Below are 16,438 nucleotides of genomic sequence, written 5' to 3'. Positions count from 1 at the left end.
AATGGTCCATCTAGCCCAGTATCCTGTCTTCCAACAGTGGCCAATGCCAGGTGCTTCAGAGGGAATGAACACAACAGGTAATCGTCAAATGATCCATCCATTTCAGCGGATTTCAGATTGACCCCTAACTCTACTGGGATTATTTAGATTTACACTTCTGTAACTGAGAGCAGAATACGCCCCATAAAGCACTAAGTGTTAAGTATTATCACTAATACTTCTTTCATAACTTTTCATGATTTTTTCCTTTTAAAAACAAGGAAACTATTTAAAAAAAAAAAACTATACTTAACATGACATTACAAGTTTTGACCTAAACTAACAAAACATAGTGAAATCAAAATCTCTGCCGACAGCAAAATTTTGTGTCTATATCTTCCCCCCTTCCCACCACTTTCTTTTTCATTTCAATTAAGAACAAAGAGCTAGGCATAATTTTGAATTCCCTGGTTGCTGTTAGTTTGAATCCAAACTATCATATTTAAATGTCATTTTGTTGTTTAATACACACACACACACATATAAATCCACAAAGAAATAAGAGCAAATACAGTCCTTAAAGCCTTTATGCACCACATAAAACCTCTCAAGAAATAATTGACATCATTGATGTTTGACTGAAGTAGATATGTACCCAGTCATGGCTCTAACTACAAGGCAAAGTTGGAAAGGACTTTTTCTTTTGTCTCTCAGACATTGGCATTAATGATATCTGTTGGTGAACAAACAAAGTATCCAATGACAGAAGAAACTGCCAGACATGGTAAATCATCCAAAGTCTTTATCATTCCCTTCCGTAGTGTCTTACTGTTCAGCTTAGGTGCTCCACAGACACTGAGGACATTAATCTTCCTGCACCACCACGTTGGGCCCCTGTTGAGTCTCTTGTGCTGGCAAACTTGAGGCATAATGCTGTCAATGCCAGCCTGGTCGCTGAGGCCACACACACACGTCATGCCACTACCAGTCGCAGTGCAATGATTAGACATCGATGCAGGAGTTTCATTGTAATTCAGAGGAAGCAAGAATCCTGGTACTGACCTTTGCCTCTTAGCGGGGGGGGGGGGGGGAATCTTTGTTCACATTACTCAAAACTCCAACCTATCAACCCCAAAAATATAGATCTCTCTCAAAGGGATGGCCCTCTTAGAAAATTCACAGCTTTGCTAGAACCTAAAATAGCAGACCCCATCTCTGCTGCATGGATTCCTCTCTCCGGAATGGTGACAGGTATGCTGTCTCACACAGTCACAGCAGATGTTCTAAATCCGCTGAGGTCTTCTGACCAAATCCAGCCATGAAATCAATTTCCGGAGTCCTTCATGAACTGGCTGGCATTATTAACCCCAACGTTATAGTCACGTCCTAAGACTCCAAAGAGACTGAGAATATTCAGACACCAAAGATAGGAATGAGGCATAGTGAAGATGCATTGGATTAGAAAAACAAACAAACCCAGACCCCAAAAATAACAACAATGAAGTCCATGCACAGACAGATTTATATCAGTTTGGCAACCAATGTTCAAAACTGCACAGCAATCACTTGATACACTTGGCTGACAATGGATTACTTGCAGATGCTCTAAATGGGTGTGTGGGGGTGGGCTTGGCGTTTTATTGATTTTTTTATCAATGGCATGGATCTTAGTGGTGTATTTACAATGATTGTTAAAAAAATATCCTTTTTTTCTTCTCTGCAAAACGCCAGGGATGTTTTGTTTCATGCTTTCGGACACATCTTACATTAAAAAAAATCATAATAATAATCATTAAAAAAGAAAACCCACACCAGCAAAATTATGATTTTTTTTCTTTTTAAAGGGGTGTTTTGGGTTTTATTGGGGGAGGGGTTATTTAGTTGCTCATGTCACTAGATTCTCCGCATTTATGCTGGACATCCGAATCTGAGAGCTGCTCTTGCTCAGAATGGAGAGTTGTGTCCCCCCGTTCACTCCGCTGCTCGCCAGAGAGGGATGGCGATGTTTGAAATCCACAGCAAAATACCGGTTGACTTTCCAGCTCCTCCATTTTCTCTTTATTTCTGATTGCACCTTTAGGGAGAAACTTTAAAAGGTCATTTTTTTATGTACTTAGCCGCTCGGGTACATGCTGACAGACAATCAAGTTTCAAAAATAAACAATGCTTGTTTAAGACCCGTCTTGAACTTCTCCCCTCAGTGAACTCTAGGGAGACTTCTAGATGTGCACGGGGTGGAGGCAGTGGGGAAATGCGATGCAACCCTATTGTACACTCAGTCTACGCTCACTGACATCAGGGTACGTGAGTTGCCACCATGAATCAGACCAGGGATGCATCGAGGTCCTGTCATGACCACTGGCTACCATGCTGACTACTGTCTCATAGATTTCTTGTACTCCCCCATCTGTTGTCTCTTGTCTTACACTGAGATTGTAAGCTCTTTGGGGACAGGACTGTCTTGTTTTTCTGTTTGTACAGCGCTTAGCACAATGGGGTCCTGGTCCATGACTAGGACTCCTTGGCATTATGATAATACAAATAATAAACACAAATGTAACAATAACATTAATGATGTTCCTAAGCCCATCGACTCCCATAGTCTCTGGGTAAGGACTCTGGTCCAGTATCCTGCCTACGACAGCGGCTAATACCAGATACTTTAGAAGAAGCACAGCCATGAAATCCTGTAACGGACAAGTATGGACTCCTCTGCCCTTGGGGTACTTTCTTCCTAACTCCAGGCAGTTAGTGGTTAGCTTGGATACTCCAGGTGAAATCCTGACTTTGTTGAAATCAATGGGAACTTTACCATTGACGTCAGTGTGGCCAGGATTTCACCCATCATATCCAGAGCAGAGGGATGATATGGTCAGTGATATTTTTTTTTCAGTTCTGAAACAATGGGCTGCAACTTTGCGGATCCACTATCCTCAAATCAGATCTGAGTCTTTCCTGTTTGAGTGGAAATAATCTGCATCACCGTGCTTGCATTTTTTGCTCTCTATTGCATTGGGCACTCATTGAGTTAATCTTTCCTTGTGCATGAACCACCCCACCCAGTGAAGTCAATGGAAAGATTTCTCCTTTGATTGGCATTGACTTTGGATTGGGCCCTTGGAGAACCGTGCAAGAAGGAATATGCTTCATACACATTTCATTCCCATCTTGTCCCCAGTGCTTCCATCCGCCTTTTATGGCTGTATGGCTAGTGAAAACACAGCATTCTCCTCTATCATTTCCCCACAAAGAGGTGACAGCAGTGAGATATGTAAGTGTGCATGCTACCCTTTCTAGCATCGTCCTGGTATGTCACCTAAATGGCACAATAATAGGACATTCTAGGACGGGCACAGTTGGAAGATGAACAAGTAATTAGGTTTAACTCTTCTTTGTTAACCATGTGACTGCTGCCAAACTTGCTGGGCGTATAGATGCCATGTACACAGTGGGGTACACCCACCTGCTGAATACCCAGGTATACCTGATGTGTCACTGATTGCAATGGGAATGTAAATACAACTTAGCAACTAATCTTCTATCTAAGGGAATCTAACTACTTCAAGAACTGCAACGATGGGAAGCTCTTTATAAACGATATGCATTATTAGGATGCTGCACATCAACTAGACCAGGGGTGGCCAACCGGTGGCTCCGGAGCCACACGCGGCTCTTCAGACCTTAATATGCGGCTCCTCGTACAGGCACCGACTCCAGGGCTGGAGCTACAGGCGCCAACTTTCCAATGTGCCGGGGGGTGGGGGGCTCACTGCTCAACCCCTGGCTCTGCCACAGGCCCTGCCCCCCACTCCACCCCTTCCTGCCCCCTCCCCTCAGACTGCCATGCCCTCGCTCCTCCCCCTCCCCACCCCGAGCCTCCTGCACGCCACGAAACAGCTGATTGGGAGGTGTGGGGAGGGAGGGGGAGGTGCTGATCCATGGGGCTGCCGGTGGGTGAGAGGCTTTGGTAGTAGGGTGGGGGAGCTGACGGGGGCTGCTGACATATTACTGTGGCTCTTTGGCAATGTACATTGGTAAATTCTGGCTCCTTCTCAGGCTCAGATTGGCCACCCCTTAACTAGACAATATATCCCCCAATCTTAATTCATGACTGAGATGCACAGACAAAGTTAGAGCATAGTTTTATTGCCTGGAAATGGGATTTCACACATGCACAATTACTGTAGATTTGCCTATGTAAAAAAGTACAGAACACTGCCTAAAACTTTCCTGTAAGCCGTGCCTTGGCAAGGCCAGTTATATATATATATATATATATATATATATATATATATATATATATATATATATATATATATATAATTTTCCCCCAAGCAGCCCCTCATCACAGGGCCAGATCAGATAATGTAAATCAGCATCCCTCCTCTGAGAAAAGCTGGTTTACACCATCTGAGGATTTGGCCCTATATTTTTAATTTCCCCCCATCATCCATAGTAAGTGGCACTCATATGGAAAACCACGACTGCAAACCCAGAGACCAATCTGGGTTAATAATGAACAAAATGACTGTCAAATCTAGGACCAAATCTACAGTATCTGAAAGGCAAGAATCATAAATGCCGTGGCCGTGAATGCAATTCATACCTCTCCACTCACTGTGCCAAAGGCCAAAATTGGAAAAATGCCCTTTAAAATAGGACTAAGTTATTTAACAAAATTGAAAGAAACAGCATATATTACACACAGCAAAATGTTGGAAATAAATATGAAATATTTTGTTGCATCTTTAGTGGCAAAATCCCCTATTTCCATCCAAGGATCTCAAAGCATTTTACAAGCAGTAATAAAAATAGCTCCAGATCACCTCTGTAAAGTACGGAAGTATTATTATTCCCATTTTACAGCTACATTGTAACATAAGGATATTAAGAACTCAATCCTGCACTGATAGTAGGAGTCCCAAGTGACTTTCTGAGCAGCTACATGTTAAGCCAGAGGCAAAGGCAGGAATAGAACCCAGAACTATCTGACTGCCAGCCCAGTGCTTTGACTAAAAGACCAGGCTTCCTTCCTGCTTTGCTGAAGGCATTCTGAAATTTGGACGCAGTCAAGGAGTAGAGAGCTAATGAATTACAGCTGAGAGGTGGGTTAGACGGTGTGATCCCAACCAAATGTCATGCTAAACAGATGGGGGCGGAGGGAGAACTGGTAAAAAAAATCAAAATTCTTACCTCCCCATTCAAGAAACAATAGAGAACAGCAACGACAAAGCCCTGGATAAACAGGAGAGAAAAGACTGTAAATTAAAATCCTCTAGGGAACTGATAGAAAATAGCTGGGGGGGGGGAACCTGCTAGTCTACAAAGCACATACGGTAAGTGAATGAACACACAAAGACAGATCCATGCACAGCAGTCATAATAAATACAGATTTCTTTCTTTCTTTCTTTCTTTCTTTCTTTCTTTCTTTCTTTCTTTCTTTCTTTCTTTCTTTCTTTCTTTTATTTTAAAGCAAAATTCACGGTATAATCACCTGGAAAGATCCCAGTCCCAATTCAAACACTAGTCTCTCCCGTTTACTGACATTCTCAGGAGAAAAGGCAAACACAGTGTAGTGAATTCCAAACAAGGGGATAAGCAGCAGAGTGGAGCGGGCCAGCCTCCTGTTACGACAAATTGAAAGAATGTTAATATATCTCTGCAGGGACAGCTTGATCTTTGATTAATATTTTGTGGTGTTCCATTTGCAAAAAAATAATAATAAATAATAATAATAATAATAATAATATATGAAATGTTCCCATGCGTTCCCATCCCTGATTTCGCCTACATTTTATCCTGACCCCATTTTCTAACACTTGGTACAGTCTGAGTATGAATATGTATCAATAGTTTAGAACTGTTGACTATCGTATTCTCTTATTTTGATTCAATGTTCTTCTGGACATAGGGTGACCAGACAGCAAATGTGAAAAATCGGGAAGTGGTGAGGGGTAATAGGAGCCTATATAAGAAAAAGACCCAAAAATCGGGACTGTCCCTATAAAATCGGGACATCTGGTTACCCTATCGGGACAGGGACTGTCTCTTACTAGGGATATGTACAGTACCAAACACAATGGGGCTCTGATCTTAGCAGTGGTCTCTGAGTGCTACCATAATACAAATAAAATAAATAACAACAGCACCACCTGATGGCCTTCTTTATATGCAGCACCCAGAATCTCCATTCTGTGAGTTCACTCTTCTTGAAAGAGAAAAGGTCTCCATGGTATTATGCAATCATGACTCTACTGTCCATGGGCCTGATTCTGCTTTCATTTACACTGGTGCAAATCATGTGTAACTCCATTGAAGTCAACTGTGTTGCACCAATGTAAAATGGTGTGAGAGGAAAATCAAGCCCAGTGGGTTTAGACAAGAATACTGGGAACTAAATAGGTACTAGTGAGCAATTGATTCTATATGGATGAAATTCACGCTATGTAGAGGGCCAGCACAATGTCTGCGCATCACTCAAGCCCTAATTAAGCAAGCCTATGCTTGGTGAGGCAGCTTGCCACCATGAGAAACCATCTCTTGCTTTCTGCTACAATATAAGTTGAATTTTTATGGGTAAGCACACAAAAGGAACAAGCCAACTGACTGCCTATCTGCAAACAAAGCGGGTATAGTGGTCACAAAGAATACCTTCTGGATTGCAAAGCTTAATTTCCTCCAGTAGAAAGATGAGTGGCTGAGAGACGTCTGATGGGGACACATGAACATTTCCCTTAAAACGAGTTGGCATAGAGGTGGGAATAGAGAAAGAGAGAGGCCCTTGCTGAGTGCTGGAAGAACTCCCCGCCATTATTTCATAGGCAGTGCTGACATGGCTATACCGAATGCCACAGCGAAAATGTGACACTGGCTCATTGCTGGAAGTATTTTTGTTGTACTCTCTCCCGCTCCCCATCCCCTGCAGCATTCCCCTTTGTCTGATATGGCTTCAGCCGGCCAAAGTATGGGTCGTCAACAGGCTGCGAGAGCATACAGGATTCATCAGTCAATTCACTACAATATGTCAAGCTAATGACGAGGCTGCTAAACATCATACACCCCAGTACAGCGTTTGTGGACTATGAAAATATCATAGTGGATAAGACTAGTGTCAGAAGCACTGGAAGAAGAGAGAGCAGGCTAACAGAATCTTCAAACCCATTTGACACTACAATATTTAAGCTAGCCATGGAATGAGAAGAGATCAAGACGAGGCATGAAGATAGACACAGAGATACCTCTCTCCAAAATCCATCATTTTAGAAAAAAGATGTTTTAAAAAACCCAGCTTGAATGGAAAGTGCATTGTTTCATAATGGATTGAAATGGCATGCTCTAATTCAGCCACAAGTTACTGGGTTCAATGCAGGAATGCCTGGGTGAATTTCTATGACTTGTGCTAAGCAGGAGGTCTGATCAGTTGATCAAAATGTTCCCTATTGGCTTTAAAATCTCAGACTCTGTAACTGCAATGCCATCTCAGGATTGGAGGATACTGTCTTTAATTAACCCTGTGAAAACCTTGAAGGAAATACATGCATAGTGAACACTAAGTAAGAGGTATTTTATACATACACAGATTTATAGAAGATCAAAAATTGGCTCATAACAAGTTAGAAAAGGGGATTGTAATGGGTAGAAAAGAAATAGATGTTGTTAAGGAGTCTGCTTCGTCTGACTGAAGCATACTATTCCTGAACCAGGATGTCAAAACAAAGTCTCCAAGCTGGTTGCTGAGAGTTTTTGAAATACTAAATAAAATCATGCTTTAAACAGAACAAGTTTCCTCACTTTTTAAAAAAAATGAGGTCTTGTGCTTTCATAATTGTGCTTCCATTACGGATATGGAGAAAACACATGAACTAACAAATGAACTTTGCAATGTGATTGATCAATGCTTCATACTGCACAAAGGCAAAGAAATCAAACAGAAATGGATGAAAGAGCAAGCCTAGATGAAAGACAACTTGAAGTATCTGGTGCAACTAGACTGGCCATGTCACGAAAGGACATTGGAGAAGGGCACTAACAACATCCATCTTTAAGGAACTGAGATCCCTAGAACTTATATACTGTGCAGATCTTGTATGGAGCAAAACTGCGGCAAGGAAACCAAAAGCCAACAAACACAACATTAAAACAACTGATGAAACAAAAACTATCCATAGATGTTATCCAGCATTGGCAGCCAGCTATCACATCTGCCGATGGGTCACAGCCAAAACCTGGGATCTCAATACCCATGAACTTGGGGAAGTTTGCTCATAAATCTCCCTTTCACAGCTGGCCCTATCTCTATAATAAGCTAAACCAAAACTAGCTTTGAATATCCCCTGGATTGAACAGAAATTTGTATCCAGGTACAATTTTTGCCACTCTCTATAGCTGTTTCTGAATGAGAATTCTTGGCGACACGATGTTGGGTAGTCACCCTGCAATGGGCAGAAACAGTCTGTTGGTGAAGAAGTGATGATTCCTGTTATTTTACCAGGAGCATCAGCAGGGGAGAAAAATGAAAGCAGAAGCAGTGATGGAAGCAAGACTGTTACAGCGTGCTGCATTCATTTACATTCATGGCTACAGAACTTAATAGACAGGCTACTGAAGTTGCAGAAACACTAGTTAGCTGACCAAACATTACTTGGCTGTTTGGAAGGGACACAGCCTATAAGAAATGTGACTAAACTCCTGGCTGCAGTCCAACACCTCTAAAAATACCAGAGTTAGCTAAAATGCCAGGGAGGCCAGTGCCCTGTTAGACACTGAACGAGGCAGAACATCTATTGGTTTTATGGCTGTCTTCAATGAAAGCATTAAAAATGAGAGACTTTGTTATCACAGTTTCAGGGATGGGTTTTCTCACTTATATATTGTGACTGGGAGTCAGAGTATCAATGGAATTTTACTGTGCAAAAACATGGATTCATTTTTTCCTTTTCTTTTTCTTCATCTCCTGATTGACGAGGTTGCCTCAACCAACCTGAAGTCTAATGCACTAAGCAAGATACATTTATAATAGACAGGAAGAAATAACAGAGGAAAGTTCTATAATTTTGTCCTCTATAAGGAACCTTTCATTTGCATTAATAGGCTTGTTTGGAGAGAGGTTGCTGAAGCCCATGTACATTGCTGGGGGCATAGGTCTGCATGAATCAAAGATGGAAAAGATCAAGTATGCTAGATTAATTTAGTTCCCTTTCCAGTGATTTGTACTGAATATTCTACCCTATTACTATTTTACATTTTAAACAAGATTTTAAAACACATGATTGGTCTTTGTTTTAATCAAAACTAAGTATGTGTGGTTGGAAAAATAAACACCTTAATTTGAGAAAATCAGAGATTTGTGTGTGTGTGTGTGTGCGCTGTGATCTGGAACTTTGAGACTGAGTTCTAAGGAAATAATAAAGGGAGAGGTTTTCAAAGCTACCAAAATATTTAGATGACCATTAATTTCTAAAGGAAATTCCTTATATGGCTTTGAAAATTCCACCCAAAATAACCAAATATGCATAACAATCAATACCAATGACTAAGTGGGGTTGGATGAATAGGGGAATGATAAAGGTCTGTAAGTATTTGAAGTATGTAAAAACATGGATATAGAGGAATTATGTAGAGTGGTACAAGAGGGTAAGAACTAGGAATAAAGGATTGAAATTAATAACATGATAATTAAGCCAGAATATAAATAAGAAGAACATATTGACCATGAGAGCTAATACAAAGCAGAATTGTCTCACCATTGCTTAGGGCATTAAAAACTGGATTCAACAATAACATTCTTGTTAGTCACAAGGTGGCACGAATACAGATTGTCTCAGCTGAATGTATAGGTAGGTAGATCTTGGAGAAATGCTTTATAGTTGTAGTGCAGTGCTTCTAGGAAGCAGAGCATAACTCCAGAAAAGTTTGTCTTGAGAAGCTTTCTAAAAGGTTTTTGCTTTTTTCTGACTGAAATAATTGCTTAGGTACTCGACGGACCCATAGACGCAAAACAAATATTATCAGGGAAATTACCCAGGAATTTTTCAAAAGTACCTAAGGGAGGTAGGCAGCCAACTCCCATCCCCCTTAGACATTGCTGAAAATCCCAACTTCTGTGGGTTAATAAAAAACCAAGAAAATCATTACAGATAAAGCATCAGTGAACCACACCTAAGGAAACAACTGCCCGTAGGGAAGGACTAGCTGTCCTAAAAGTTTTCTTCCATCTTTAATTAATAAGATTCAACACAGACACATCTTGTGACTTAGAAATCCTGGCAGATAGAATGGTGAGAGAGAGAGATTGTGAAGGCTCGGTGAGTGAGCGTTCCTTGTCAGGCACATAGACAGCCCGCAAAGGGAGGAGGGCTGTGACTCCGGAATGGATTCTGTGAGGAAGCTCTGGGGTTTATCTGTTCTTCCTGCTTCTGGGAAAGAGGGAAACATGAAAAAACAACAGCTGAAGGCTGAGAGCTGCCTCTCTCTTCTCCTCTAGATGTCTTCTGATTACTGAAGTCGTGTCTGTGTCATAGTTCCCAGGACTATGCCTGCTTGTGCTAGTCTGGTCATGAGGCCACCTAACAGAACTACGCCCTTGTCATATATATAAGATTAAGACAATGCTACTCCGTGCATATTAAGATTGAGACAACATTGACAACTATTCCAATTTAGGAAAAGACTGATTGAGGCCTATTGCTGAGTCCATGGTTCTCGTCTCTTGATGACTTTCTTATAAAACTTTTGGGGGCCCCCCAAGGATCTGTACTGGGACCAGTGCTGTTCAACACATTCATAAATGATCTGGAAAAAAGGGTAAACAGTGAGATGGCAAAATTTGCAGATGATACAAAATTACTCAAGATAGTTAAGTCCAAAGCAGACTGCGAAGAGCTACAAAGGGATCTCACAAAAGTGGGTGATTGGGCAACAAAATGGCAGATGAAATTCAATGTTGATAAATGCAAAGTAATGCACATTGGAAAAAACAATCCCAGCTACACGTACAAAGTGATAGGGACTAAATTAGCTGTTACCACTCAAGAAAGAAATCTTGGAGTCATTGTGGATAGTCATGGGTGGTGGATATAATAGGCCAGAGGAGGCTAAGGCTACCCTGGCACAGCTGCCACCGACACGTTGCCAGACTTCTAGGCCCTGCACTTCGCCTCTTCTCCTCCCTGCTCCACGCCTTTCCTGAGGCCCCCACCGCCCACCGCTGCCTGGTGAGTGAGTCCCTCCTCTCCTCCACTCCACCCCCATCTCCTGAGGTCCTTGCTGCTGGCCACGTCCCTTCTCACTCCCCGCCCCCATGAGACCCCCTCACCCACCACGTCCCTCCTCACTCCCCACCCCGAGACCCCCTCGCCCACCACTCGCCATGTCTCGCCTCACTCCCCGCCCCCCCTGAGATTCCCCGCCCGCCACTTGCCGTGTACCTCCTCACTGCCTGCCCCCACCAGACCTCCCATTCGCTGCTTCCCTCCTTTCCTCCACCCCGCATGACACCCCACCGCTCACCGTGTCCCTCCTCACCCCGTTGCCCCCACAGATGGGATGGAGTGAGTGGCGAGGAGGGATGCAGCAAGCAGCGGGGATGGGGAGTGTGTCTCACCGGGTGGGGCCTGAGGAGGGATGCACCCTGTGGTGGGCGGGGGGGGGTCTTATGTTAGGGGAGGTGAGGAGGGATGCGGGGGGTGGGAGGGGGCCTCGCGGGGCAGGAAGGTGAACAGGGACAGAGTGGGCAGGGTGTTTTGTGGGACTCGGGATGCGGTGAATGGCAGGTGGGGGGGTCTCACAGAGTGGGGGTGGAGGAGAGGAGGGATGCGGTGAGCAGGGGGTGGGGGGGTCGCACGGGGAGGGGGTGGAGAAGAGTAGGGATGTGGTGGTTGGGGGGTCTTGCAGGGGAGGGGGTTGGAGGAGGGGAGAGACACGGTGGGCAGTCTTGCGGGGTGGGGATGGAGGAGAGGAGGGACATGGTGAGCGGTGGTGGGGGGAGGGATGGTGGAGGGGGCAGGGACTGGGCCGAATGGGAGAGAAGCCTGGGCCGTGAGCAGAAGAGGCAGGACAGGGAGCCAGCCTTCCCCAGGGGAAACTTCGCCAGCCGTCCACGTGGCTAGCTCTCTGAAAACATTCACTTCACTTGCAGCAGCAGTCAAAAGTGCTAACAGAATGTTAGGAACCGATGAGAAAGGGACAGATAATAAGACAAAAAGATTATCATGCCACTGCGTAAATCCATGGGATGCCCACACCTTGAATACTGTGTGCAGCTCAAGTCACCCCATCTCAAACATGATATATTAGAAGTCGAAAAGTTAAAGAGAAGGGCAAGAAAAATGATTAGGGATATGAAACAGCTTCCATATGAGGAGAGATCAAAACCACCTGGGACTGATCAGCTCAGAGAATAGATCATTAAGATGGGATATGATAGAAGTCTACAAAATCATGAATGGGGTGGACAAGGCAAGTTTTATTTATCCTTCACCTACCACAAGAACCAAGGGTTACCCAATGAAATTAATAGGCAGGTAATTGAAAACTAGTATATGGGAGTACTTCACACAATGCACAGTCAACCCACGGAACTCACTGCCTGGGGATGATGTGAAGGCCAATTGTATAACTGGATTAAAAAATGACTTAGAAGAGTTCACGGGGGAATAGGTCTGTAAATGCTATTAGCCAAGATGGTCAGGGATGCAACTAACTCCCTGCTTTGGGTGTTCCTAAACCTTCGGTGGCTAGAAGCTGGGACTGGAAGATCACTCGATAACTCCCCTTTTCTGTTCACTTCCTCTGAAGCAGCTGGCACTGGCCACTGGCGGAAGACAGGATGCTGGTCTATATGGACCACTGGTCTGACCGAGCGTGGTCATTCTTATGTTAAGCTATCAATGGATCCAAGTGATTTATGAAGCTGTATTCTTCGAAAAAGATTTATATAATAGTTATTATGCTATTTGGGACCACTCCTTTGAAGGAAAAAAAAGGCTAAATCTGGTTTCTAGTTTAATTTGGAATATGTACAAGTAGCTCAGGATGACAAAATTGTATTTTAAGGAGGAGGATAAGGGGCAAAAGACCCACTTGTACACTAGGTAACGGAGGAATGGGATGCTGCAAGTATAATTAGATGCTTGGTTTACGCTCCACTGCCTGCATTTTGGAATATACAGTAAGTCAGCATCTATTTATTGGAGACATTGGCAAGTTTTAATAAAAAACAAGCAATGAAGGCAAAACCTGAGACGGGTGGATATGGAGCGGTCATGGTTGTTTGGGAACTCAGCGATCTCCTGGATGGAGACATTATCTGTATATTCCCACAGCTTCGAAATGTAGAGGATTCAGTCAATGGGCTGCCTATCTCTGCCTGGCTGGAAAACAGACCACTTAGATCAGCAGGGCCTCTTCTGAAACCGAACAGGGCAGCTGGTTACATCTCTCTTGTTTGGCATGCCAGTAAGAATGCTAGTACTTAATGCCCTCAGCCTAACAACTGAATGGCCATGAACACTGAATTAATCTGTCACACCTAGACAGCAGCCCTCATGAACATGCTGGAGGTATGTTGCTGGGATGGCATATGGAAAGTTAACATTGCCTGCAGCCTGGGCTGGGTTTATATTACGGTAGCTAGAAGACTTCAGCTGTCAATCTGCCACCTTTCAACTGCTCTGAATTCACTTAGAGTGAAATTCGCCGCTATGCAGAGGCTCAGCATGAGGCCCATCCACCATTGCCCTGTGAATTAAATGGTGAATTTCATCCTTAAAAATGATTTTAGCTCAGAAATGTGGATTCCAGTTTCTATGGTGGTCTCAGATCACTACCTTCTCTGGACTGAGCAAATGCCTATTGCTGATTTTTTAAAAACAATTATTTTCTTCTTTTTTTCCTACTTTTTATTTCTTGTGTTTGTTTTTATTCAGGATCAGTTCCTTGGCTGAATCTTTTTGGGCAGCTCCTCCGCTCTCTTTTTGTAAGTACCCTGAGAAGAGATCCAGTCTCTAAACTAGAAAAATATTTTTTCAGGCTTAAAATGGGGTAGGTTATCAAGCAAAGGGAAAAAGTGTGCAACCCTTAAGAAGGGAAATTTCCTTGACCTTGACAAAAGGCTGTATTGTGTTCAGATCAGTTTGGCAGGCCACCTTTGAGAGTCCAGGGTTCAAATCACAAGATTTTACCATGAAATTCCAGTGAAAGTTGGGCTGTACATCATACAGCATAGCAAATATACATAAATACATTTTAGGCCAGATCCTTAGCTGGCATAAACTGCTGTAGCTCCATTGACTTCAGGCGAGATATACCAGTTTATACCAGCTGTGGATCTGGTCCATATTTTTCATATTTATATTTTCCTAGCAAAGTTTCAGGCAAAGCACTTTCTTTCCAGTGTGCATAGCACTCCCTTGCTACATAATGATTAATAGCTTTTTCTTTAAAAATGGGCAGGTTTGTTAAAAGTTTTCATAAAGACTTTGTGGGTATATTACAGACTGATTCAAAAATCAACTGAACTCAATAAAAAACACTCCCACTGACTTCAATAGGCTTTGGATTAGGCACTAATTCTGTTATTCATAATCATAAATCATGTTGGTCAATAAACTGACACATTTCAAACAAATAAGCTTAACATTCTTGATTGTGATGTATCAGCAGAAGCACACGACAAAAACAAAACCAAAAAACCAAAAAACCCATCCGCATGCAACAAGAAATAATGAGCAGTTTCCCTTCTGCCCCGCTGCTAATATAAACCGTTTATTTGCAACATGCCTCACAAAAACACAATAATGTCACGGGATTGTGTACACTTACAGGGTAATGGTGGATAGTTCTGACATCTTGCAAGAGTGCTGGTTAGCCCTCTTGGGCTTACAGTAGCATTTCTGAACGCAGCTGCTAAATATGACAAGATTAGCATTTTTTTTCAGAATACCATGAAAAGGCCAAAGTAGGTCAGTTTCAACACATTTCACGAGACGTGGCACAAAGGTGGAAAGTGGATGCAACTAAACGCAAATGCAGCGCAAACCAGCTCTTTGATCAAAGCGAAAACATAAATAAAATGCATTAGCTGCCCCTGGCAATTGCGGTGTATTGAGTCACAGATAAGTTAAAGGAGGAACAACCTGGCTGCAGGTGATTAGAACATTTATGCATAAAAAAACCACGTGTGACTTTGCTGTCAGATACTGCACAGAGAGTAAAAAGACCAACATACTTAATTGAACCAGACCATAGGTATTATGTGTTTGTATTTTGGAATACATTTATAAAACAGAAATTGCTGTAAGTCTGTCTCGTTGTCTGACCAGCTCCAAATTAAAGGCACGTGTAACTCTGCAGCCACGTGTGATTCATTATTAGAAAGTGGTCACGGACACCAATGTGTTTTTTCAGTTTAGCTTCCTCTAAAACATGGGAATTCCTTGGGAAACTGTGTGCATGACCGGCTCTGCTCATTGGGACGCTTTGCCAGGGTGCTTACACTCAGAGGAGTATACAAGCAAAAACGGCAGCCTTATTCAGTATCGACAGTACCACACCTTCTCCTTGAGATTCTGGCTAAGCCCCATGGAAGAGGAGGGACTCATTACACTCCCGTGTGTGTCTGGGAGGCGTGCTCACAGCCGGCAAGAAAGGTAGGATTGGGGCAACTTGGGGGAACATTTATAAGGAGCCAATGGCTAACAACTTTCTATAGCGCGTGCAGGTGGCTTCTGCGTCACTGCTTCCCCTTGGGGGTTCTTCCAGCTTTAACTCGTGGCTGAGCCTCCATCAATGAAGGCTGTCCTGGGGATGTGTTGTATCAAGTGCCCTACCCCAGCAAGCCCCACCCAATTTGGGAGAGCAGCGTGTGGCAGGAAGCAGGGCTTACGAATGCTTTGTGTTGCTGCAACCCACCTGTAGGTGGACTTTTCACTTTGCCCCAGGTTACATCGGTGGCATAACTCTGGTATGAATGAGCCCCCAGAAGTCCAATGTGATTGCTTAGTGGGGCTTCCCACAGGGACCCTGTTACACCAGTGCTCTCTTCTTGTTTGCTTCTGGGGAAAAAAATCAAGGAGTTGGCTTACATGTATAGATGGTATATTATTTTGGGTCCTAGCTGTTTTAGAGACCACATTCTCCACTGGTGTAAATCAGCATAGCTCCCCTGAACTGGAGGAGCTGGCCCCTTATATTCCATCCTGGGCTGTCTATGCTGCACTTTTAAGGGATACAGCACAAAAATTGCAGACCAAGAGGCGAGGGGGCTAAGGAGGTAGCTCTAAGCCACCTTGGTACTCTCCAGCTGCTGGGGTACTCTGGGGTCCAGAGCAGCCCCTAGTATGAGTTACACAAATCTGGGAGGCTAAGTTATGGCAGGCTCCGGGGACTGTCCAAAATCTCTGCAATGCTGCAACTCCACCCCAAATATGCCCCTCTCTCCCCAAGCATGCTCTCTACAGG

At 43.4% G+C, this 16,438-nt stretch overlaps 1 protein-coding gene across 9 annotated transcripts in view; it reads right to left on the bottom strand.

Moving 5' to 3' along the window:
• Positions 1-1,070: 1,070 nt before the first annotated feature.
• Positions 1,071-16,438, bottom strand: part of ADCYAP1R1 (ADCYAP receptor type I) — a 170,086-nt gene continuing 154,718 nt past the window's right edge. For 3 of the 9 annotated variants that reach the window (XM_074946390.1, XM_074946392.1, XM_074946393.1), the window contains 4 exons: positions 14,801-14,884; positions 5,475-5,604; positions 5,173-5,214; positions 1,071-2,066 (listed from right to left, as the gene is read on the bottom strand). In XM_074946390.1, the coding sequence (XP_074802491.1) occupies positions 1,857-2,066; positions 5,173-5,214; positions 5,475-5,604; positions 14,801-14,884 (466 nt within the window). In that variant the 3' untranslated portion in view covers positions 1,071-1,856. The remainder of the gene's footprint in view (positions 2,067-5,172; positions 5,215-5,474; positions 5,605-14,800; positions 14,885-16,438) is intronic. The other 6 variants (XM_074946391.1, XM_074946395.1, XM_074946394.1 and 3 more) reach the window with 5 other exon arrangements.

Source organism: Natator depressus, chromosome 2 (genome assembly GCF_965152275.1).
Source record: "Natator depressus isolate rNatDep1 chromosome 2, rNatDep2.hap1, whole genome shotgun sequence".
In the NCBI taxonomy this organism is placed as follows: Eukaryota; Metazoa; Chordata; order Testudines; family Cheloniidae; genus Natator; species Natator depressus.
Note: the sequence above shows the minus strand (reverse complement) of the source record. Positions and strands in the feature narration are given on the sequence as shown.